This window comes from Ascaphus truei, chromosome 7, assembly GCF_040206685.1.
Source record: "Ascaphus truei isolate aAscTru1 chromosome 7, aAscTru1.hap1, whole genome shotgun sequence".
Classification (NCBI taxonomy): Eukaryota; Metazoa; Chordata; class Amphibia; order Anura; family Ascaphidae; genus Ascaphus; species Ascaphus truei.
Window position 1 is genome coordinate 36,947,149 of NC_134489.1, and position 25,270 is coordinate 36,972,418.

General features: G+C 45.1%; 2 protein-coding genes across 6 annotated transcripts; both read left to right on the plus strand.

Moving 5' to 3' along the window:
- The first annotated feature begins 386 nt into the window (after nucleotides 1–386).
- On the plus strand, nucleotides 387–16,026 carry TTC24 (tetratricopeptide repeat domain 24). 4 transcript variants are annotated; one of them, XM_075607707.1, is made up of 12 exons: nucleotides 387–518; nucleotides 1,688–2,478; nucleotides 3,341–3,556; nucleotides 5,955–6,083; nucleotides 6,869–6,990; nucleotides 7,804–7,923; nucleotides 9,961–10,067; nucleotides 11,528–11,664; nucleotides 12,149–12,269; nucleotides 12,348–12,430; nucleotides 12,858–12,906; nucleotides 13,374–16,026. In XM_075607707.1, the coding sequence occupies exons 2-12, from the start codon at nucleotides 1,719–1,721 to the stop codon at nucleotides 13,474–13,476; spliced, it is 1,947 nt and encodes a 648-aa protein (XP_075463822.1). In that variant the 5' UTR covers nucleotides 387–518; nucleotides 1,688–1,718; the 3' UTR covers nucleotides 13,477–16,026. The 4 variants fall into 4 exon arrangements, with proteins under 4 accessions (XP_075463822.1, XP_075463819.1, XP_075463820.1 ...); XM_075607704.1 differs by lacking the exon at nucleotides 387–518 and adding an exon at nucleotides 1,229–1,348; XM_075607705.1 differs by lacking the exon at nucleotides 387–518 and adding an exon at nucleotides 1,229–1,348 and having other exon boundaries at nucleotides 13,377–16,026.
- Nucleotides 16,027–17,248: 1,222 nt separating this feature from the next.
- NAXE (NAD(P)HX epimerase) lies at nucleotides 17,249–22,922 on the plus strand. Of its 2 annotated transcripts, none has more exons than XM_075607709.1 (6): nucleotides 17,249–17,640; nucleotides 19,674–19,782; nucleotides 20,135–20,245; nucleotides 20,951–21,064; nucleotides 21,846–21,993; nucleotides 22,347–22,922. In XM_075607709.1, exons 1-6 carry the CDS (start codon nucleotides 17,546–17,548, stop codon nucleotides 22,547–22,549), a joined length of 780 nt encoding a protein of 259 aa, XP_075463824.1. In that variant the 5' UTR covers nucleotides 17,249–17,545; the 3' UTR covers nucleotides 22,550–22,922. The 2 variants fall into 2 exon arrangements, with proteins under 2 accessions (XP_075463824.1, XP_075463823.1); XM_075607708.1 differs by lacking the exon at nucleotides 17,249–17,640 and adding an exon at nucleotides 19,130–19,362.
- The last annotated feature ends 2,348 nt before the right edge of the window (nucleotides 22,923–25,270 follow it).

Consider the following 25,270-nt stretch of genomic DNA (forward strand, 5'->3'; position numbering starts at 1 on the left):
GTGTGAGTGCAGTGTGTGTGCAGTGTGCCACGGGAAAACCGCGTTATAACCGAATCGCGGTATAACGAGGCGCGTTATAACGAGGTTTACCTGTATATATATAAAAATTGTAACACCGTCGGAAGAAGAGATCGGTGTATCTCAAAAGCTCGCACAAATAAAAGCATTTCGTTAGCCACAGAACGGTATCGTCTATTTGATTTTGATTATTAAGCTCGGATAACACGGTACAGATACCTCTACATACGTGTGTGTGTGTGTGTTTGTGTCTCTATAGTATAGATGATCTCTCCACCCCCCACCCCTCTCTCTCTATGCAGGCTCTGCTGATAGAGAAGAGGGAGCGGGTGCTATTGGTGCACTGTTGATGTGAGTTGCCATAGGAGACAGTGACAAAGCAATGAGAGCTGGGTTAGGAAAGCAGACACCACACAGAGCCATTGAAAGAAGCCATCCAAGAGAGAGAGAGAGAGCACCGCACAACCTAATGCCAGGCCGGGGAAGCTCACACTCCACAGGTACGTCCTCCCCTACCTGTGTGCTACATAGTAACTCTGCTCATATCTATAATCACACACTATGCCCTGTACCTATCAACCCCAGGTGTATCTAATGAACCTATATCTGCCTGCATGTGGCAAGCTCTATTGGCTGGACCTCGGAACCTTCAGCTAATGACAGCAGCTTGAAAATCATTCAACTGCAAGAGATCTTGGCACTGTTGCACAGAAACTCCCATTTATTTGTATATTATATATATACACATGTATATACCTGGATGAAGGCCCACACAGCTGGAGTGCAAAAGTCAATATCGGGGTGCAACCGCTAGCCACAACAAAGGTTGTAGGTATATACAAATAAAAAAATAAGCAAGCACCCCCCTTTATGCAAAAAAGTGATTTTTATTCAGTTGATGTTTCAGTACCAGTTGGGACCTCTATCTATCTATCTATCTATCTATCTATCTATCTATCTATCTATCTATCTATCTATCTATCTATCTATCTATCTATCTATCTATCTATCTATCTATCTATCTATCTATCTATCTATCTATACACACATACACATATATATCTCAGTACATACACATAAAGTGTTTTATTGGTAAAATGATCTTTGTACGTGATGCACTGCATGTGTTACGGTCCCTCCACAGAAGGTGCTGACTTATTTGTAAGCTCCTGTATTTCACACTGACAGAGGAATGAAACTGTGCATATATTTTATATTGGAGGGTCCCAATCTTACAGCTCACACTTCAAACCCACTTTTAATTCGTTTAACCTCCTTCCCATCATAAAATAGCTGGGATAGTCCAGATGACACTGTGCAACAATAGTGGGTAATACCTGTTTAATTTTTAATATAGTTTAAATTGCATGACCCGCGGAATTGCCTCTTCTTGTTGTCACTTACATGGGTATTCATTGTTTTGGCAGGGAAGGGGTTAAAAAACAGAATGATCTTTTATTTTATTTCTGCATTGGTTCCCCCTCCCCCTTTTTTTCTTATACAGAGCGGTCAATCTCCAAGGACAGAAATCAGTGAGCTTTAAGATACTGGGTCAGAAAATGACATTTTAATGGGCAAGCGCTGATATTTCAGTTCCACCAAAGAGGCCATCAAGAGGTCAGAGGCTTCTGCAGGTGACCAACCTTACTCCTTTTTTTTGCTCCCACAGGTTTTTGACGTTGCTTTGCCCCAACCTGGTGATGGCTTCTGGAGACTCGCACAAGACGGAGCCTCCGCCTGAAGACACCGGATCTCCCGAGCCTTGCACCGTCAGAAAGAAGAAGAAGAAATGGAAAGAGACAGTGGACACTTCTGCTGAAGCTGACAGGAGACAAGACGGCCCTGTGCAGTCACAGGCTGAAATTGAGAACCTCACCAAAGCAGGACACAAAGCCCTACTAGCTGGTGATTTCCAGGACGCCTTGTCCAGCTTCAAGAGGGCCTTTCTGCTTTCTTTGGGTACCGAAATGAAGACGGTCCAGAGGGCCTGTGCTTTTAACCTGGGAGCTGCTTATGTCGAAACGGGAAAGCCGGAGAAAGGACTGGAGTTCCTGCTGAAGTCGCATCCAAAGGACGGAGAAGTTGGAGAGCACACAGGAGATCTTCATTTTAACCTCGGCACGGCATGCGAGGGCATGCAGGACTTCCCCAAAGCTCTGGAATATTTTAGGAGAGCGTCCAACCACTACAGGTCATCCCAACTAGGGAACAAGGCGGACACGGACATGAAGATGGGATACTGCTACCTGGGCATGAAAGACCCGGCGCGGGCGGCTCAGTGCTTCCAGGAGGCTGGAGAGTCCTACATAGAGGCTCAGAAGATGGATTCGGCAGCACTTGCCCTTAACGAGGCAGCTAATTACATGCTGCAGAGCCAATGCTATGACACAGGACATGTTCTCCAAGTTCTTAACGAGAGTCGCCTGCTGTGCGAGCACATCCGTAAAAAGGACCTGCTGGGTATGGGGATTATCAGTTAATGAATGATGATGATGATGATGATGATGATGATGATGATGATGATGATGATAATATATTTTTCGTATGTAGCATTTACAGTGTGTATAGAAATCTTGCACGTACAATGCACCCTTCCCCCGAAGAGCTTACAATCTAATTTTGGTGCAGGTAGATAAAGCGACTTGCCCAACTGGCATTCGAACCAGGTTCACCCATTCGTACGCAGTGTTCCTACCTCTAAGCCTCTCCTGCAGCCTTTTTTATGCACATTGGGAGAGAAAGCTGTGGAGATTCCATGGATTCGGAAGACAAGTTTAATGGGTCTGTCTGTGCTGGAAAGGCTGAATATCACTGGTTTAAAATGATCATTTGAGGAAAAGCTTTTAACCCGCAGCCTGTGGGCTAGGATTGAAGGGGCCCTTGGACTGCCTGCTCCAGCTCGTTTCATCGCCGCGATTATAGTGCCTGCGCGTGACGTCACTCGCGAAACATGCACTGAGGCTGGCGGTGATCGGGAGGCGACAGGGAGGCGTGGTGGAGGCATGGCTGTGACGTCACATGAGCGGTTCGCCCTCATTGGCTGAACCACGCACGTGACCCGGCGGTCGCCCTGCAATATCAATTTCATTTGTCTCCCCTGCTGTCTGTCGCTCCGTAGCGCTTGGTTGCGTGCACTATGTGTGCCTTCTTTGCCCTACATTCATTTGTACTGCATACGCGACACCACTATAATCGCGGTCTTACTCAGGCAGCTAAGTCTGCTTATAAGTGTCTTTGTGATCTGGCCCTTGGCTGCAGAGCGACGATATACAGTATGTTAATACTACACATTGGCTCACCCAACAATCCTCTTTCTCTGTAGGCAAGCTGTACAATGATATCGGCCTGAGTTATGCGCAGCTCAAGGTGTTCTCGCTGGCCGTCGAGTGCTTCCAGGAAGCTCTCCCCTTCTGCCAGGAGGACGGAGCGGACAGGCGGAAGGAAGCGGTGGTCTTGCAGAACCTGGGAGCCGCATTCAACACTCTGGAGCAGTTTGACGCAGGCTTGGAGTTCCACAGGAAGGCGGCTTCACTGCACAGTGGGTTCCACGTGGAAACTGAGGCTCACCAATGCCTCTGTGATAATGGGACAGGTTCAGCTAGCACTGGTTTTATTCTCGCTTCTCCTAGCAAGGGCGCCCAACTCCAGTCCTCAGGGGCCACCACAGGTCAGGTCTTAAGGATATCCTTGCATCAGCACAGTAGGCTCAAACTGAATGACTGAACCACTGTGCTGAAGCAGGGATATCCTTAATACCTGACCTGTTGGTGGCCCTTGACAACTGGAGTTGGCCGCCCTTGTGGACCTAAAGCATCTGGGATATGTAGCTCTGAGAATTATAATAACAGGACTGGCGAAATTTGTCTCTGTGACCTAGATAATAATAATACAATACAGTATATGTTTTTATGCTCTGGATTTCTTCCATCATCGACTTACAAAGCAAGTGATTTAACCAGTGGTGGAAACGGGATAACGCCATTACTCCTCAGTGGAATTTTCCCCTATAAAATCACACCTGGTGTATTAATGATCCAGTCCTGGTATTGAAAGCTCATGTGCTGGTCTGTCACCAATGTTGATCCAGTACAACAGAATAAGTTATAAAGACCGAACTGGATTACATTGCTGACCTAGGGGTACCTGGCCATGAATTGCTGGGTAGCTTTACACTTAACCCTTACACTGCTGATAAGGCTTCAAACAAGAAGCCTCTTGGCTCAAAATCACCTACACAGGTCAGCACTGTTTTGTTTTTAAGACCAGACAAGAGATTTAAAACAAATCTCAGTTCAGGACATGGTTTTGTGTGTTTTAAAAAAAAAAGTATCCGCTAAAACAGGAGTGGGCAACTCAAGGGCCACCAACAGGTCAGGTTTTCAGGATATCCCTGCTTTAGCGTAGGTGGCTCAATCAGTGGCTCAGTCAAAGACTAAATATCCTGAAAACCTGCCCTGTTGGTGGCCGTTAGAGGGCTGGAGTTGCTCACCCTTGAGCTAAACGCATTAATTAATAACAGAGATAGAATAAATCCAGTAGAGGGTGCCATATTCACAATAATGAATCCATGGTGCTCACGTCTGTGATACAGGAGGAAGGGGGGCTGCATATTTTATGACCTGAATAAACTTTGGGGGGTCTGCAGCAATTCCGCAGACATTTGTTAGCGGTAATGTATCAAGGTCAGCTTTTGATTCGAGGAGGGGTTACAGAAGGGACTAGGGAGAAGTAATCAGATGCACATTGTAGGAGATGTGTGCAGAGGTTCAAACAGGGAGACGTATAAAATAGAGGCTTTTTATTAGCCAATCCTTTAACATAAAACAACAGCGTGTGCGCAGCACAGACAGGGTTAAAGAAACACCACAAAACAGGCCTAACTCCTCTTGGGAGTGCTGACTTCACCACACCACACCACACCGTACCTATAAGCTGGGGGGCCAGGCCTCGTTCCAACAACAATTACAGGAACAGTGTGGAGGTCAGTTACTCTCGGGCCCGGCTTCCTCCTCTCTGTATATGGCGGGCAGGGGAGAAGAGTTTTAAAGTCCATGTTCAGGCCTCTCCACAGTCCAGTGACAATTGTTTCATCTAGGATTTTAGCCATTTATCGAATTAAAATCCTCCCCAGTCTCTCTAAGTAGCGTTGCCAGGTGGCAACACACACACACTTCTCTCCGCTCCATGCTGTTTCCTCTTCTCCTTGACCCCACCCTCAGGCTCCTGACACCTCCTGATTGGCTGCATTACCCAGCAGCAGCCAATCAGGATGGAGGAAGCTGCCCAGCCCTCAAACAGCAGCCCTGCGCTCTCCCTCCTATGGGAAATCTGGCGGCCCCCAAAGCCGGTCAGGTCACTATGTCCAGAGAGGTAATACCGGTATACACATACACGCAAAGAGAGGTAATACCGGTATACACACACACACCCAGAGAGGTAATACTGGTATACACATACACGCCCAGAGAGGTAATACCGGTATACACATCACACCCAGAGAGGTAATACTGGTATACACATACACGCCCAGAGAGGTAATACCGGTATACACATACACGCCTAGAGAGGTAATACCGGTATACACACACACGCCCAGAGAGGTAATACTGGTATACACATACATGTGCAGAGAGGTAATACTGGTATACACATACACACGCCCAGAGAGGTAATACCGGTATACACATACATGCCCAGAGAGGTAATACCGGTATACACATACATGTCCAGTGTTACCTCTCATTTTTACTGGACAGAGTGTCCAAATACAGGACAGTCCAGTTCAATACAGGACACCTGCCAACCCTGTCTCTAAGATGCCTCACAAAGAGGGTTTCTGGTGATAAAAATGAACGAGCCCCTTAATAAGACTAGACAGGGCTGTACAACATTTGACCATACAAGAGTCGTCCAATATGAGCTGTTGTGTTTTTCAGGCCTTTTGGGGAACCGCAGAGGTCAGGGTCAGTGCTTCGGAAACCTGGCTTATGCCCTGAGCCAGCGCGGGGACCACGAAGCAGCAGGAGAGTATTACCTGCACTCTCTACAGGCCTTCAAGGATTCAGGTACACTTATCCCAGTGGGCAACACAGTGCAGAGCGCACTGAATGTCCCACAGATCATATACAGCGAGGGTTCTCAAATAGTCTTGTTGGATTTAAAAAGGGGAGGTGGTCTAGTCCCCGCTGTCTGGCCAAAATGGGATGATTAACTGCACAAGGTGCATCATATTGTGAGAACTTGCCGTTTGTGTACTCTAGGAGTGGCCAACCCCAGTCCACAAGGGCCACCGGCAGGTCGGGTTTTCAGGATATCACTGCTTCAACACAGGTGGCTCAATCAGTGGCTCAGTCAAAGACTGTGCCACTGATTGTGCACCTGTACTGAAGCAGACTGATTGAGCCACGTGTGCTGAAGTTGGGACTGATTGAACGGCCTGTGCTGAAGCTGGGACTGATTGAGCCATCTGTGATGAAGCAGGGATATCCTGAAAACATGACCTGTTGGTGGCTCTTGAGGACTGGAGTTCGCCGCCCCTGACGTATTCGGTCTGCATTGTAACATGTTAAATTGCTGCCTGGTCTGATGCGTTTATTCTGCTGTCCCTCAACCCATTGAGGTAACTCTCAGTGTATTACTTCGTGGTAAAACATTGTATACATAAATAAATACGAAAACCCACCGGGAGATTCCTATCCTAGAAAGCTGTAGGAATGCGCAGGGGCTGCACAGTACTTATTAATCATCAAGGGGCTTCAACACGATAGTTATCAGGGAGTCCCCAAACTCTGCTGTGTACTATTCATTCACCGCTGTGAGGATGTCCTCCTGATGTCCTTCTGCTCAACAGGTGATGTCCACGGGCAGTGGCAGGCCTGCGAGGGCCTCGGAGCAGCACGATTCCGTCTTGGAGATCCTGAGAAGGCCGTTCTCTATTACAAGCAGGCTCTGTCCCTACTCTCCAAAGCGAAGGTCAGACGCCACAAGGAGACACGTATCACAGGGTCACCAACGCACATATTGTTCAGTGCTTACGATTCTTAGAAAGACGTAGCACAGAAGAACTAGTTGGATTAGGACATCACACCTCGCAGAGGAAGGCGTCTTATGGCATAGCAATGCTTAGTAAATATGGGCCCAACCTTGGGTTCCTTTCAAACATTTTTGGGTTCCTTTCCTATATTTGCCGCTGTGACCTTTGTATCCACTTAGTTAGCCAAGAAATACTTAACTCTAACTTCCCCCATCTGCCCAGCACAAACCCTTGTTCTTACTTTTCCTTTTCTCTTGATATTCTAGTTCAGAGGTAGCCAACTCCAGTCCTCAAGAGCTACTAACAGGGCAGGATATCCCTGCTTCAGTATAGGTGGCTCAATCAGTGGCTCAGTCCTTTACTGAGCCACATGTTGAAGCTGTGATATCCTTAAAACCTGACCTGTTGGGGGTTTTGAGGACTGGAGTTGAGAACCCCTGTTCTAGTTATTTGAGGGTTTTTTTAATCTACCATGTGTTTGCATGCCCCTTTTAACCCCTTAAGTGCCTTAATGTACCACCATGGGGACAGTATGCTGAACCTTTATGAGGACTTATTCCCGCAATAATGCTGTTGGATCAAGTTTCCCATCACTAGGTGAACAGGTCCCCAGTAGAGAGGATTGACTGATATGACAGAAGAGTCTGGTCCATATATTTACTAAGCCATGTTAACAGAGAGCTGCCTAAAGCATATTTTAAAGGGGGAACACCACTAACAACTTTACAGACCGCAGTGTGTGTGTCACATAGGAGACGTCTGAAACAGCGCAGGAGCGGATTGTGAATAAGCTGACAGACGCCCTACAGTACAAGCTATCCCTGAACAGCCGCTTCTCCCATGGCGGAGGCATAACCCCAGCTGCACCGCTGGTACGTAACAGATGCATGGGTGGCAGTAGAGATATTGAGCTTGATTGCAGAATGCTGGGTAAATAGCATGTGCTGTGCTGAGGCAGGGAACCTTGCGGTTTATCAGAGGCACATATCAGACATTCCTTTCACGTGTCCCTGGATTCTACACATGACCCTGAAGCTACAAACTGTGATAATAACCTCATCCTGATTACACCCTAATCACTGGAAACCAGCGTCCCTGAGCATAACAGAACTGCTGGGTGAACAAGGACAAGCTCCGGGTGTTACATTCCTCACCCGTTTATATTTATACTCTGCAGAGAGCATTCTCTGGAAAGCTCAATGCTTGTTCCAAAATAGTCCATTTTATCAGGAAACTGATCTCCGGACCCCAGTGAGTAACGGAGATCAGACTGGTACATTATTTAGGTAAGTAGAAGAGAGAAGGAGCACAGCTATCTACATCCAGGGTGCAAAAAGTGAATAAGGGCAACTCCAAACGAAAGTAAAAATATTTTCCTTTATTAGATCAGCTTTGCAATGGAATAAGACACCTTGAGAAAGTCCTGCGGGACGAAACGCATTGGTGCGTTGTCCTATTCCATTGCAAAGCTGATCTAATAAAGGAACATATTTTTATTTTCGTTTGGAGTTGCCCTTATTCATTTTTTGCATCCTGGATGTAGATGGCTGTGCTCCTTCTCTCTTCTACTTACCTGGACTCTCACTTCTGCGGACTGCACGCTGAAGAATTCAACTCATCTGGAACATACAGTCAGGTAAAGGGCAGTAGCCCCCCTGTTATTACCTTTCTATTGCTGGATTGTTCATATATTATACCCCATGGGTCAGTGATTTCATACTGGGGACCACTCGTTGTGGTAGCTGTGTGGGCACCACTAGGTCCCCATTCTACCCTGGGAAGATCACTCCTGTTATAATACAATTGTTCCTGGATATTGGATTCATTTTAAAAGGACTTATGCTTGCTGTGAGCTTACTGTGGTGATGCACCAATATACCACATAACCTTGGTACATTATTTAGGATATACAAGATGTCAAATAATTGCTACTTCTCTTAGGTTCTAGCTAAATGTTTGTAAACACGTCGTGTGATTAGATTCCTCAGAACGATTGAATCACCTTTAAAATATCTGTCTTGCTTATTTAAATCTTTCGGTTACTATTTCGTCAACCTATTAAACATGCCACTGTCCTTAGGTCACTTTTGTCTAATAACCCTGTAAGATAGAGCTGCCAATTCTCTTAAAAGCCTCAAACTGGATCAGTTCACACTGGGTGTTTATAAGAAGATTTCTAAAGTGTTTCAAATGATTCCTGATCCACTTGTGCTTCTCAACAAACCTGTGCAATCCAGCACAGCACAATGGGCCATATGCTTCAAGTGCCTGTATGGGTTACCAGTTCCGTTCCGACGTTCACTCCCATTCAAGTCAATGGGAGTGAATGCCGGAACGTGTGCAATAAACTAGGGTTGCCAGGTGTCCAGTATTGAAACGGACTGTCCTGTATTTGGACACTGTCCAGTAAAAAATGAGAGGTAATACTGCACATGTATGTGTATATCGGTATTACCTCTCTGGACGTAGTGACCTGACCAGCTTGGGCGCCGCGGGAGAGAGCAGGGTTGTTGCTACTGGGCTGGGATGCTTCCTCCATCCTGATTGGCTGCTGCTAGGTAATGCAGCCAATCAGGAGGAGGTTTCAGGAGCCCTGGGGGTGGGGCCAATGAGAGGAGGAAACAGCATGGAGCAGAGAGGGGTGTGTGTATTTTGAACACGTGAAACCTTTCACCATTGTGTCCAGTATTTTTGGAGAAGCCGCCTGGCAACCCTAGAACCCGTACCGGTGATTGACGCATGTGACCCAATGTTTGGTAGCTTCAGTTTTCCGAGACCCTGCAGAAGTAATGGTACATCAATACTTCTCTGAAATGTAAATTTGGAGCACCAGGCAGTGAAGTGTGGCTGAGGCTGTACAGTTTGGAAATGGGTGATATATGGTAACATTTCAAATATTTACACTCTAGAAACCTTTCCCTGGAAATCTGCAAGGCACGAGTCTAATTCGATACACTGCAGCTCTGAATCCCGCATACGTGAACATAGCTCAGACTTCCCTGCAAGAAATCTGCCCGTAAGTAGCGATGGGAAAACGGCCAGGTGCTTTTACCTCCACTGCACTAAAAGAAACAAAGCGTGGGCAGTAGTCGGTGGTCGTGGTGGGAAACTTCAAGGGGAATCTTACACCAGTGTTTTCCAACAAAAAAAAATCTTAAGTGCACACAAGGTATCACCTTAAGTGTCACTTTTTTTTCGTACAAATATTTTTTTATTGAATTTTTCATTGGAAATTATTACAAACAGTATTCATAACATTATATAAAGCAGTCTTTATGCTCTTCGTCTGCCCTTTGTGCCTATTTGCATTTATTTCAAATAATTAAAACAACATAAAACAAAATACAAAGAAATAAAGATAAAGTGTAGGCAGTGTCACTTTAAAAAAAAACTTGTGATTTACAGAGAATAAGTGACTCAAATTCAAAAGTGAGAAATTAGAAGTGAACAAAAAGATCACCATGTATGAGAGATGCAGCTGATTCGGGAGATGTTTCCCAACATCACATAGAACAGATAGCAAGAGCTTTCACAGCGCACGGGACTCTCCGTGTATCGTGGGAAAAAAGCAGAAAATGGACATAGTGCAAACGTGCTAAAAGCAAAGATTTGAATGTGATCAAAAAAACTTCCAAATGCCCACTCACGTGGTAGTGGATTAAATCAGGCATATATCAGATAATACTGCTCACTGTCTATGTATTTTAAATGTAAAATGTATCTGTACTATTGTATTATTATTATATTTTTCTCTTTTTATATTATTGGGAAGTCCAGTCTTACTCTGCCACATCCAGTTCCAGATCAGTATTATATGATATATACCCTGTTACATGTTATTATTGATATTGGTATTAGGCTGAGCGGTATGGTCACCACAATTGGTTATATGCTATATGCCTGATTTAATCCACCACCACGTGAGTGGGCATTTGAAAGTTTTTTGATCACATTCAAATCTTTGCTTTTAGCACGTTTGCACCATGTATATTTTCTGCTTTTTCTTTTTTTATGTTACATGGAGTGTCCCTTGCGCTGTGAAAGTTCTTGCTACCAGTGTTTTCCAACAGGTGGGCTTCCCAAAACTAACAAAGGGGGCTTCAGGGAGACAAAAATTAGGAGGGCGTTGAGGGACAGACAGAAGGAACACAAAGAGTTAAAGATATAGGTACACTGAGTCACAAACGTATGGTAACAGGGAGATAATTTATTTGTCATATTAACTATGTCCAGGACATACTTGAAAACGAGAGGTAACTCTCAATGTATTACTTCCTGGTAACACATTATATAAATAAATAAAAAAAGATGTTTTGGTACCAGGGGGATAAAGCGATTTGTCCAAATTCACAAATGGACATGGCTATTCTAACTAGCTCGTCCCACTCCAGGGCCAGGGCAGTTATCACTGGAACAGCCCTTCTCTGTGATTCTACTGAATTATATACATTGCTGTCTGTTCTGTGGACCACACAGGCCATTGATGAGGTCCGACCCTCCACCCCAGCCTACTGAGGAACTGTACGTGTCTATGAAAGAACGCCCTTCTGCAGGAGCAGAGAACAGGACATTGGAGGATAATAACCAGCTGATACAAGAGACCAGGCAGTCAGGTAGGAGCGTTTCACTTCTGAGAATAGGTTGACCAGCAGAAGTCACTGATTAACTGCAAAGGACAGGAGGACCATAGGGCAGCTTCACAACAGACACATCTTTGTGTCACAATTTCATTAACCCTGAAGGATTGTGACACCAACCAAGCTCCATTTTGCTTTGCATAGACATCCTCCTTGTTCACTATAGTGCTTTAGGTACAGCTTTAATACACGATGCACTGTGACACGTTCAGTGTGTTCCTCTTCTCCTGAGCCGACTCAAACATGCACATGGTATCCTTCAGTTTATACAAAAAATGGTAATGGTTTAACTGCCGCTTCCCTGTTATATGATAATAGGGTTTCCCACTTCTAAGATCCTTCGAGGTCGGTGGAGCTGCTAACTCCCTTTGGTTGAGTATCTCTCTTGCCACACAAGCAGCTGCTACTAATCCTATCAAGACAATACAGTTGTAATGGTGTCTATTGTCCTTCCTGGTAGATGCAGCAGGAGAGGAAGGAGATTCAGATAGCCTGACCGTTGTAACCAACGCGTACTCTGAAGACTTTGACCAACCGTACTCGGATGCCGCCTCCCACAAAAACTACCCAGAGGCCAACAGGTACATGCTATCCCCAATCAAACACAACGTTCTGAGGTCTGAGGTATCTACTGAACACTGACTCCATTCATATCCTAGCAACCTGAACAACACGTACCTGCATCCAGACCCGTTCTACCAGAACTGCATCCAGGGCGGGATGTTACAGAACACACAGGAAAGTGAGTAGCTGTCTCTTACCAAGAGGGGACACTGGCTATTGTGTATGTTTCTGCTAATGGAGCATAGGCTGAGGTTTTAATTAAACAGTGTCACAGTGAGGGGTAATACATGCCGTGATACCAACTTCCAAGCACCAAAATCAGTGAGGTACCTGGAACCAGAGAAAATGGCGTTTTAAGGGGAAATCTCTGCTTTTATCAGTGAGACTCCATTAATGTTTATGATACCGACTTCCAAACAGTGGGGATGCACCTGCATGTAAATGTACGGTCATACACAGTATTGTCATATATTGCAGATTATTCATTATAAACGTGTGGACATTGTGTAGCTGCAGGTAAATGGCAAGTAAAAAGCAAGACTTAGGTTTTTGGGTATTGTGTTAATATCACATTATAAAACCAGCACCATTACCTACTCTTCCAGGCAATCATGACTACGAAACCCTCAAACTGAAGACTATGATAATGGAAAGGTACGGAGACACTGGGAATATTCCAGGGAAATAGCACTGCTTTGTACCAGGTATCCAATTACATAGTGATTAGACCCCAAGTGCTACCACTCAGCGGTCCTTACGGCAGCCTTGTGGGAGTCTATGTGCCTTTATGGTATGACTCATTCGGAGTCATTGGCAGCCGGTACCTCTACTAATGAGTATCTCAGGAACCGGGGCGTCGCCAGAGCGCAATATAATATAATGAGAGAGAACGAGAGAGAGAGAGAGAACGAACGAACTCCTATGTGGTCACTACCAAGGTGCTGCGGTTACTGATAATAACAATGTTTCGGTCAAGATAAAGATCCCATTGGTTACCAGAACGTCTGTCCTGACATCATAAATATGCTTTAGTTGAGAAATACCCAAGTGTGCAGGACACTTCATTTAGATATCAGAGTGAAATGTAGCTGCTTAACAAACCATTCAATCTTCACTTCCAGCAGCGTAGGGGAACCCTCAGGAGGCCTTCATATACCTAGAACGGAGCCTTCCCAAAAACCAGGGAAAAAACATCTCGTGTCCAGAATGTGCAGCGTCATGTGAATTTTACACTGAACTCCGGGTGGATCCACGCTGACCACGGACCCAGCATGTGAAGGAGCAGGTCTGCTTTGCAGTGACCTTTATCACAGGGGGGTTTCAGCCTTCCCTAGAGGCAACCACACACACCAGATCGTAGGAAGGACCACGGAATTAGCAACAAAGAGAATTCACATAAGGTCACAAACATTGCTCCGGTGTCATAACTGCATCAATGTATCAAAGGCGCTTTGCTCCATTTGTTTGGCCCCACATTACTCCACACGATTTAGGAGAGGAGAGAGTCGGCGCAATATTATAACGAGATGTGTAACTCTGCACTAAATATCTCCACCTGGTTTAGGTGGCGCACACCTCTGCTCCAAAGAGATTTGCGCCAAATGTAAGAAGCGGGATTTTAAAGATTTCGCACACCTGCTGCTGCTCGCAAATTGACGCAGATGAAAATACTTGCTCCATGCTTGGAGCAAATTGCACCATTTCTGATACATATCCCCCGTTGACTGCATATTAAAGCTGCAGTCCAAGCTGACAGTCCCCCCACCCCCCTTTAATATGTGCATCAATACAATCCACACAATGATAACTAATTAGCTAAATTGCCGATCGATCCGTTCTCCTGTGATCGATCGGCGAAGATTCGGCTCGGGGGTTCACTAAATGTCTGCAGAGGAGTATTCTGCAGTCAGTGGAATGTATTTGCATATTTACATGACAAAGTTCTTTGGGGAAGATCATCTGACCAGGCAGTCACTAGATACAATTGGTGCACTGCTAGAGAGAGGGCAGGGCTCAAAAAGGGGTGTGCCAGAGTCTATTTCAGAAGAGGTAGGGGATGTGACTTTGTAAATGGTTGCTATAGAAACAAAAAATGCTTGTTACATTATAATACATTAAAATTGTCAGAGTTTTTTTATTTTTTATGCTACAAGTATTTTCTCATAGAACAGAACTAAGTTATATATATATATATATATATATATATATATATATATATATATATATATATATATAAAAAAAACAAAAAAAACACACGTAGGATATTGCCTGGTCTGCAGCTTTAACAGATTAGTGCTTTTTTTTTTTATCCTAAAACATGACCTGCTTGGGGGTTTCCAAGGAGAGGTTTGATACCACTGGTGTATAGTGTTGGCTTTAAAGATTATGCAGTTACTGCAGAAACTCTGCTAATTAAACCATCAATGTCCAATCCCTTAGGGCTGTCCTGTCCCCCCCCCCCCCCCAAAAAAAATACTATGAGTCACTAATATAGCTCTTCAAGCCCCTCTCCCTGTATCTTAAAAGGATTCATTTTTTTGGTCACATTAAATATTCCATAATTCACGACTCATCATTGCACCACTTACGATTACATACCGCCAGGCCTATTGAAACCTTTGGGACATTTTTTTATTTAACATTATCGCTGTATTATAAAGGCGCTCAGAGCCAGGGAAAGCTGGGTGATTGGTCTATTTAGAAAATTAGGGTGATTTTCAGAGCCAGAAAAGGAATAATTTTAAAACAAGTACTTTCAAGGCCTGGTATTAATGATGGTGGCAAAATTGAAAAGATGGACATTCATCCATCCAAGCAATTTACTTTTTCTGCCATTTCTATGTCTTGTGTCATTGCTGATTGCAGTTTTTATTTCAATCAGAGATGCAGAAAATGCCTAGATATTTAGAGAAAGGAAGATATGAAAAGAGCATTAGATGTGACAAAAGAGGCCTCTCTTTTTTTCTGGATAAGCAGAAGGAAAACAAGTAACTTTTCCAGAACAAAAAATAATAATCAGTGTTTACTTTTATCAAAGCTGCTATTTCTCCCCCCAAACTGGCACTTAAGGGGGTGCATCGGAGATGCCGGAAAAGGGGTTTGCAGATAGAAGGGGTAGTAGATCGCTGTACGTGTCACTATCAGTCCAGTGCTTTCTACAATGCCCTGGGGCATCTGATAAGAGGGACAGATTGACTTAAGTTCCCAGGGGAATCGGAGCCTGATTAAGCATTGCCATGGATTTAGATGGCAGTTAACGCAGGATCAAGCTCCAGTTGCTCCATATGGGAACTTATTGAATTCTGGCCATAGGGTTACCATGGGGTTATCTGAAGTCCTACATTACAACACTACATAGGGGGAGTTTCACGGAGGTCTCTTGTGGGTAAATGCACTTGTTCCGGCGTTAACTGCCATCGATGTCAATAGCAGTTAATGCCAGATGTGGTATTACCCTGTCACAGACCTTAGTGAATCACCCCGTTAGCCCATTAATCTTTGGTCATTGGAATGCGACATACACACTGATACATAATTTCTGTGCTAACAACAGGAGGGCTTCCCAGCACTCAAATAAATGGAAAGAAACGGGAATAAGCCAATTCAATGTAATGTATAAATGTAAATAAGAAACAAAAAGTCCCAATAGGCACTGTGGTAATGTAAAGCAACAAATGCACCAAAAAGCTAATAAGTATCCCACAGTGTATAGGGTATTGGGAGGCGAGGGAGAGAGAGAAACACAGGGGAGGGAGGGGTAGACAAGGAAAAACCAAAGGGTAGGGGGGAGGGTAAAACAAAGAAACTGGGGAACAAGGGGGGGTGGGGTGGGGGGGGGGTCAAGTTTCAGGGAATAACCCCTTCCTCAGGCCCGTTCCCAAGGGTCACAATGACCCGTGGTACTTCTCTTTTCACCCTGTGTGTTCAACAAACACCATTTCTGTGCTGTTTTCTATGCAATCTTTAAAACTATGATGGCTAAAAATAAATTGCAAGAATAATATGTATAATATATATGTTTTTGCACTGCTCTGCAAGTCTTAAATCAGTGTACTATATATATATATATATATATTTTTTTTTTTAATTATTATATTGTTGGGGCAACTTTGCATTTCTGTGGAAAGTAGATAGCTTTCCCAATGTAAATACTTACATTTGATTATTTCATCTCTATTATTTTTATGAAGTCAGATTTAAAAACACAATTTGCTGTTCGCAATGCGTCACGGGTCCCAAAAGTCATTTTAGACTGTAAATTGATATTAAAATATATATTTTGCTTTACAATGCGTGTCTCTTGTTATTTGAAGCCAGTTCTGATAGGTGGATTTCATTTAGCACAGTTTTCATCCAATTTTTTTTTTACATTTATGTAATCTAAAAATATATCATTATTTTTCCTAAAAAGGTATTTTTTTTTAAAGCTGTCTCCTGTGATGAGTGTTACCTGTATTAGGAGTAATGCCTGTAATGTAGTGCACGCGCGCGTCAATTAGAATTGGCTGTGGTTAGCCAGATATTTCTATACTAGGGACGCGCGCACGCACAGCCGTGAGCGGTGGCGTGGTAGACCAGGGAAATTACGATAAAATTGTATTTTCCCTCTGCTGCCGCGCACCAATCACAGCGCGGCCTAACGCTGTGACGTCAGAGTCAAGCCCCCTAACCGCGCGCGTCACCACTAGCACCCTAACAATTAAACACGCACTCCATGCGCACGCATCAGCGCCAACTATATAACAAGCCTAAGAAATATAAAGAAAGAGAAGTACTTATTAGAATTGACAGCAAAAACAACACATGATTTGTATTAATTATACCATGATTTACTGCTATTGTTACATATATATTGCAATATTTCTATTGTAACAGAAAGGATAAGTGTTAATCCTTTGCAAACACAAATGTAAGTGTCTCCCTCTTAGCTTCAGACCACATGTTGCCAGGCAACCAATAGAGCTGCTAGGATCTCCTGAGGGGAGATTGGAACATTAGTTGAGCTGACTGTTAGGGTAGTTACTGAGTTGGAAGCTGGACACTGAAGGGGTAGGGTGTGAGTGTGCAGGTGCCTGTGGCATCTGCACTAGACCAGAGACCCCTGATAGGCCCAACTCCCCTCAGTTTGTGGCTGCTACAGGGACAGGCCCATAGATAGGGATACGGCCCCTGTAACTTGTAGTGAGGGACACAGCCAGGACACAGCGGCATCCTGGCCCTTGGTGGTCTGGGACCAGACCATCCCACGGAAGAGACTATCCTTGAGGTGGACACCCCACGCGGGGACCACCCCATGCGGAGGCAGAAGCGCCGGAGTCGCGGATCATCATTGGGTCCGTGTACCCCACCGCAGGACGCAGCGCGCCCTGGTGTGGACACACCCGGCAGGTACCCCACGCACTAGTGCACCAACCCACATTATAGTGGCAGCGCTGACCACATATAAGGGCGAGTGGTTATATCCTTGTGGACACCAGGGTGGTTGGGTGCCCGAGGGCCTCGTCAGGTACTGTGGGGACTGTGGACAGGAGTGTGGGACACTAGGCGTGTGGTTACGGCCGTGCGAGGCCTGGCAGGTAGGCTGTAACCAGTACCCATACTTTCGTCCTGCAGTAAAGCTGTTATTTTATGTTTTACCCAGTGTGTGTGGTTATTGTAGAAGTATATATATATATAAAAAAGCGCACCCCCTAGTGCAATAACCTCCAAGACATCGAATAAGATTATTTTAATATAATAGATGTGTGATAGAAGTGCACACTTACAAGATGGATAAAGAATCAATTCATATAAAGGTATCTTTGGTATAACTGTGTGGTTAGCCGGGTGACGGAGAGGAGAGGCAACCGCCGATACTCACTACCACTGCAACCCCGTGGAACACCGCCAGATACTGTAAGTAGCAGTAGTTGACTAATGACAGCAGGAAACGATGTCCCGATCTTCCAGGGTAATGCTTAGGGTCCAATGGATCTATTAACCCCGGCGTACCACCTTAGTAAACATCCAAAATAATAGTGTCCACGGTGATCTCAAGACACCACGTGATCAACGTGGTGACGTCAGTCCTACGCGTTATGTCGGTCTAAGCCGACTTCGTCAGGGAATCCCCCCCATCATTTATTCAACTGGCTTTTGACTCTACACTCCTATGAAAAGGATTTTGATGGCACTTTGTGTCTGATATCAGACTGGACTTTGTTCATTTTGTGGTACATTTTTGATCATTTATCATTAGATTCATGTGTTAGCGCTGTTTTCTTTTTCGTGTTATATATATATATATATATATGTCCTGTAACGGGTAATTCCACACAGTAGAATCCGTTACAGGTGGAGGCGCTGAAGAACACCGTACCACTATACACCCCAGGCTCCCTGCAGCAGAGGCGCAGACCTCCTGTGAGCCACAGGTATTAATTAAAGGAAGAAATCGCAGAGCACTGACGGGTTTTCTAATTCTGATTAGAATTAGTAAATCCGTCAGTGCTCTGCGATTTCTTCCTTTTATATGTTCCTGGGTATGTTGCAGGCCATCATCTTCTCGCATGGAGCACCGGTAATTGTATCAACCCATTTTTTCTGTTTATAGAGGTGTGCAGCGTGTAACTTTGGTTTTCATAGCCACAGGTATTAAACCACACACACCGTAGCCACACATCCTCCAACTGGGTAGGGGAAAGTGCGCTACATAAGGATGGTATTCTGCTTTTGATGCATTGTGTGTAAAATAAAACCTTAATATGAAGCTATAGAAAATAAAGTTTATTATTACAATTATTCCCTTGAATTGAATGCAAAGCTCACGTTGCTAAGCAACCACTGAGGCGATCCTGAGCATGCGCATCAGTAGTTCATGCGCGTGCGCATCTACGCTGCATATACCCTTGCGCGTCTACCCAGGCGCGCGCACAGACATCCAGCCCGGATGCACGGGATCCGCGCGCTCTTCAGCCTGGGCCTCTTGGTCGGTGGCACGCGGCTGTCCGCGAGGGGGTCACAGCTGGTGCGCGAGGACACGTGCCCACGCGTGCCGGGAGGCCAAGACCCGAGAGCGCAGTGCCGGGGTTACCGAGCGGCGGCCATGGAGGGGGGGCTGACCTACCTCAGGTAACGGGGAGGGGGCTGAGGTAAAGGGGAGGGGGCTGAGGTGACGGGGAGGGAGCTGATGTGACGGGGAGGGACTCGGGAGGGGGTTGAGGTGACGGGGAGGGACTGGGGAGGGGGCTGAGGTGACGGGGAGGGACTGGGGAGGGGGCTGAGGTGACGGGGAGGGACTGGGGAGGGGGCTGAAGTGACGGGGAGGGGGCTGAAGTGACGGGGAGGGGGCTGAAGTGACGGGGAGGGGGCTGAGGTAACGGGGAGGGGGCTGAGGTAACGGGGAGGGACTGGGCTGATATCCTTCTCTCACGTGCTATCAGTCAGGACCAAGCTCAGGCAGTGGATGAAGAACTTTTCAATGAATACAAGTTCAGTGTGGATCAGCTGATGGAACTAGCTGGGCTCAGCTGCGCCACCGCCGTAGCTAAGGTGCATAACTTCTTTATAACTAATCTATCACAACTCACTTTGGCATTAACACGGTGGTTTATGCAGCAGTTTCTGGGATGTGATCATTTAAATTCAAGTATGTAAACAGAGCCAGCAAAGGGAGATAGATACACAAGCTCACACAGAGTTGAAATGGCTGAGATAGGAGTTGAACCCACAACACCTCTATCCTAATTACTATGTCACTCCTCCTCCTGGAATTTCATGTCAGAGGTGGTGTTAAATGCAGCAGATAAGTGCTTTTATAAATGGGTATTTGAAACTTGCATACGTCAGATGCACCACCTGCTGTAAAACAATAATTGCAGCTTCTCTGTTCTCTGCCCTCCAGGCCTATCCAATCAGCGCATTCACTTCTACCTTGCCCACATTGCTGGTGGTATGCGGCCCTGGAAACAATGGTGGGGACGGCCTTGTCTGTGCCAGACACTTGAAGATGTTTGTAAGTCATATTGTTCATATCGGTTAACCAACACGTATACGTTATCATGATTACAGGTGTTCCTAAAGTCTGTATTGCATTGGAGTAAAGCTTAAACACAACTTGGTTTCCATTTAGTCATTTGTAACCTCTGTGGCAAATCTGGATAGTTTTCTGGTCCCCTTATATAATGCATCTATTAATGTGAATGGGACATTTGGTCGCTGCCGTTTCACCGCAACCAAATAACCGCCTGTGTTTGGCCGCAGACGGACCCTCTGTCGCAGACGATCCGCCGAGGGAATCTCCGTCACCGGCCACTTTTAAGATTTACTGGTTAGGGTAGCGGGTTAATTGAAGGGATTTTAGGGGAATGGGTTAAGGTCATTAGGGTAGGGGTTAACATTAGGGGGCTTAGGATAAGTGTTAAGGTTAGTCACTTACCTTAGCGGCTGAGTGTCCTGGCCAAGCGCTGGTTGTTATTTGTCGCGACCAAATGTCCAAGACCGTCTAATAATGGACGCAGTGACCAAATTGTCTTTACTGGTAACAAATGTCTGCTTCTGATGCCAATCACAAAGGTGTTTGTATTAGTTTTCACCTTTTTGTTTAAGGTTCATAATTTTTCAGAAAGACATGTTTGGTAGTGAACTGGCACTCCCAAGAATAGTGCAGATTTTAAAAGATTATCCTTAATTAAAATGACTTCTAACTTTTCCTTAAAAGGGATATGAACCAGTCATATTTTACCCAAAGCGTCCCAACAAGACACTGTTTGAAAACCTAACCACACAATGCAAGAAAATGGACATCCCCTTCCTCTCAGAATTTCCACAAGAGGTATGTTGTGTATTTAAAGATGGTTTCCTTGGTGGTGCAATATTGTTTGGGACATTTCCTGTATTAGGGATACAATGAAGTCAACATGAGCTATTGTTGGGAACAACTAAGCAGTAGAGACCCTACACATGTGATTGACAACCTCAGTGCTAAGAAGTCTGTGCAGTATCTACCTTTTATTTACAGAAGTTTCATATTTTTATATTAAATATTTCAGTCTACACATTTCGCAGTGCGGTCTGAAGTAGCTGAAATCCCTAATTTTCAAGTATTATACAACAAATTTCCTTAATACATAAGTAACTACTTAACTCGCCTTGAGGTACAATGTCAGGGATAAGGCCTCGTCCATGTTGCCTGCGTGCTTGCGGAAGCATGCTGACGCGCGCTCCCGCTCAGCACTGAGCCCCTACAGCCGCAATTAGAGCGGCTTTAGTAGGGGCTCACCTGCGCTTCCGCACGCTTGCGGAAGCGCAGGTCTTAGGGGAATTTAAAATTCCCCCGCTTGCCGGCGAGACAGGCCGGTCACGTGAGCGGTTCGCCCAATGAGGGCGAACCAGCTCCGTGACGTCACTGGCCCACCCCCGGCCAGTGACGCGCCCGCCCCCTGACGGCCTGCTGAGAGCGCGTGCGGTAAGCAACCGCAAGGCCAGGGAAAGCATCCGCTTTCCCTGAGCTTCAGCGCGCCTCAGCACGCCAGCGGTAAGCGTGTCCGAGGCCTAAGATAGCAGGAGGAAGTTCTTACTGCACACACTGGTATCTCAACCCGTTTTGATTTCAGGCAGAGGTGATTGATGGAACCTATAACTTGGTGGTTGATGCCATTTTTGGATTCAGCTTTAAAGGGGCAGTGCGAGAGCCCTTTGGAAACATACTCAGCACCTTAAAACGTGTTACCATACCCATCGCAAGTGTGGACATCCCATCAGGTACAACAACTTAACCACTTTAAAATCATGTGTTTCTCAAACAAGAAGTGTGAATACTGTCTTAGGTGAAAAGAAAGAATTCCAGGCCCTCAATCTTTTATATAAATATTAGATATTTATTGAGTACATCGTTCAAGATCAACATTTCCAGCCCTAAGTGACAATCTATAGATCTCTCTTTCTCTCTCTTCCCTCCCCCCCCCCCCCCATCACAATTGGCAGATAGGGAGATTTAGCCCATTAATACCATGTGGTCTACTCACTGGCTGTTTGAAAAACACAAGAATAGTGCAGCATACATTTAAGTACTCCCAAGATGAATGATACTTTTAATTTGGTTTTTCTGTATTCAGGTTGGGATGTGGAGAACGGGAATCCAGAAGGCATACAACCAGACATGCTCATCTCTCTGACCGCTCCCAAGAAGTCCGCCCTCCACTTCTCGGGTCGTTACCACTTCCTGGGTGGGCGATTTGTCCCTATGGCTCTGCAGAAAAAGTACAATCTCAACCTGCCACAATATCCAGAGACCGAATGCGTCCGGAAGCTGCCTTGAAGAAGAACCATAGCACGTAGTCCTTTTTAAAGAGGGACACAGTATCTCTAAAGTAATTTTGCCCACATAATGGATAGTATTACTACCCATTAATGAAGCGGTAACACATCCAATTGAACTTTATGCTCACCTTTTTAAGTAAACAGACAGGCATGAATTTCCTGGTTAAAATTCTAATGATGCCCTTTCCATGTAACTGTTCTAAGAATGTCTGATCACTCAACTTGTTAAGCACTGTTTGCTGGGGCAGTACCGTGCATAGCCTTTAAATGCCTTAATTTTAGTCACTAACCTTTTCTCTGGCTAGCAGTGGGTGTAAGTATGCAATATTACTTTCATCTGATTCTGTTCAATAAATTACTTATTTTCAGGCTTTCCTTTCTCAGTGCCATAAATAACATTTAGAAAATGGTGTCTAGAACCAATGACATCTGACAGTTGCTGTATTTTTGTAACAGAATTGTATTTTTCTCTGTCAGAGTGGTAATCAGCTATTTCTTCCATTGTTTGCATAGCTAAAACGGAGCCATTTATGAAACTGATTTTTATGAATAACTTTTTTTTTAATGACCCATTTAAGCAAAATAAAGTAGAGATGAAAATCAGATCTGCCTTTATATAGCGTATCGTATCTATTCCACCATTTGCTGGAAACAGAGCTGTACAGTGGGCATCCTCTGATTTCACTAAATAAGCGCTTTAGTAAAAGCCACTCATTCGGAGTCTTACTAAATTTCTACCCAGTATTGTTTATATAGCATTGGGAGGCTTCTGGTGATCGGCAGTATTAAAGGCATGGATAAGTTTAAATCATAGCTTCTCATATAAAATGTAAGTTTGAGCAGCTTCCCTTAATTGTTTATAGATCTCTCATCAGTCTTTTTAATAGACGTATGCTTATCTGGGACCTTCAAATGTATCGGAACTCGATTACTGTAACCTGCTGTCCGGCCTTCCTGCCTCTCACCTGTCTCCCCTACAATCTATCCTAAATGCTGCTGCCAGAATCACTCTACTCTTTCCTAAATCTTTCTCAGTGTCTCCCCTACTGAAATCCCTCTCCTGGCTTCCTATCAAATCCCACATCTCGCACTCAATTCTCCTCCTCACTTTTAAGGATGAGGACCCGCTGCGGTCGGCGACGCGTGCGCCACCAGCCCCTTACCTGCAAATCTGTTGGTGGCTGCTGCCTCCTCCCTCCGTGGCTCACTACGTACTGTGACGCGTCAGCTGGCAAGTGCTACCAGAAGGTGGTGTTCTGAAGCGTTGACGTGTCATGTGGTGCACGAGTGAGCCAATGGGGGGGTAAGGAGCTACGGGGGGGAAGTGTATGAATCTGTGTGTGTGTGGGTGGGGGGGGGGGGTAGGGGAGAGAGATGGAGGGGGGGGGGGGGGCGGGCGCAGACAAAAGGACCCTCTGGTCAACCATGCCCCTCCCACTCCAGCTCCTTACAGACCGCAGGTAGCGGTCAATTGCCTCTCAGCGCGCCACCTGCATGCAGTGCGGATGTGCTGACTGAGGCAGCAGGGCCTCGGCCTAAAGCTTTACACTCTTCTGCCCCTCCTTACATCTCAGCCCTAATTTCTCGGTATGCACCATCCTGACTCTTGCGTTCTGCTCAAAGATGTCTCTACCCCCTTTGTATCTAAAGACCTCTCCCGCTTTAAACCTCACTGACTGCCCCACACCTCTGGAATGCCCTTCCCCTCAATCCCCTACTAGCACCTTCTCTATCCACCTTAAAGACACACTTGCTTAAAGAAGCATATGAGTAGCACCGTGGCCAATACTATACACATAGCTTGGCCCCCTGCAAACGCACTTACCAGAATGCCCTCCTACTGCCTCTGTATGTTCTTCCTACCTACCAATTAAATTGTAAGCTCTTCGGAGCAGGGACTCCTCTTCCTTAATGTTACTTTTATGTCTGAAGCACTTATTCCCATGACCTGTTATTTATATGATTGTCATGTATGACTGTGAAGCGCTATATAAATAAAGACATACATACAAGTCCTCCCATGGGGGAGGGATGACACGGTGCACAGCATAGAAGGATGGCAAACTGGATCGCTATGAAAAATATTTATTGCTCCACCGATCACATAAGTAAAAACAGACAATGGGCAACCTCTAATGCGTTTCACACGTCGTAGCTCTTTGTCAATACTTTTACATAGTAACCAGAAGCTCCAGAGTCTTTCTTCAATTCATGCCGCCATAATATATAGGTGTCACGATGACAAACTTTTATCAACACATTTATATTTCTGGGTACTTGATTGAACAGAACAAGTTGCAAAATAAATTGTGATTTATTTCCTTAATAGACAAACACACGACATCTGCAGAATACACTTAAAACCACTCTCACTGGGATCAGGAAACGAAATAAATTGTCCTTGGAACGAAAGAAATGATCCTTTGCTTGCCAGTGCAAGAAATGCAGCCTTGGTTTTAAAAGTCCTGTGGTTATGTAGTTGTTAACCCCTTCACTCCTGGACTGGTTGCTGCTGTACTGGAACAAAGTCTTGCATCTTTACATCATGGATTAAAATTCAGGAATCACACTGGGAAATACCGGGGAAGCCACAGTTATAGACTGGCCAAAGCTATCTTTAACATGTGGATCCAATCCCCTCATGGGAACAAAAAAAAACACGAATTGCCAAGTGACCCACAATTCATAAGACCGGTCAAAAGGGCTGTCCGGTGCGCAG

Coding starts and splice junctions, on each gene's coding strand:
- NAXE (XM_075607708.1), top strand. CDS start 19,181: ATGCACGGGATCCGCGCGCTCTTCAGCCTGGGCCTCTTGGTCGGTGGC. Junction 19,783..20,134: donor GCGCCACCGCCGTAGCTAAG/GTGCATAACTTC, acceptor TCTGCCCTCCAG/GCCTATCCAATCAGCGCATT. Junction 21,994..22,346: donor AAGTGTGGACATCCCATCAG/GTACAACAACTT, acceptor TTCTGTATTCAG/GTTGGGATGTGGAGAACGGG.
- TTC24 (XM_075607704.1), top strand. CDS start 1,326: ATGACACTGTGCAACAATAGTGG. Junction 2,479..3,340: donor CCGTAAAAAGGACCTGCTGG/GTATGGGGATTA, acceptor CTTTCTCTGTAG/GCAAGCTGTACAATGATATC. Junction 10,068..11,527: donor TCCCTGCAAGAAATCTGCCC/GTAAGTAGCGAT, acceptor TGGACCACACAG/GCCATTGATGAGGTCCGACC.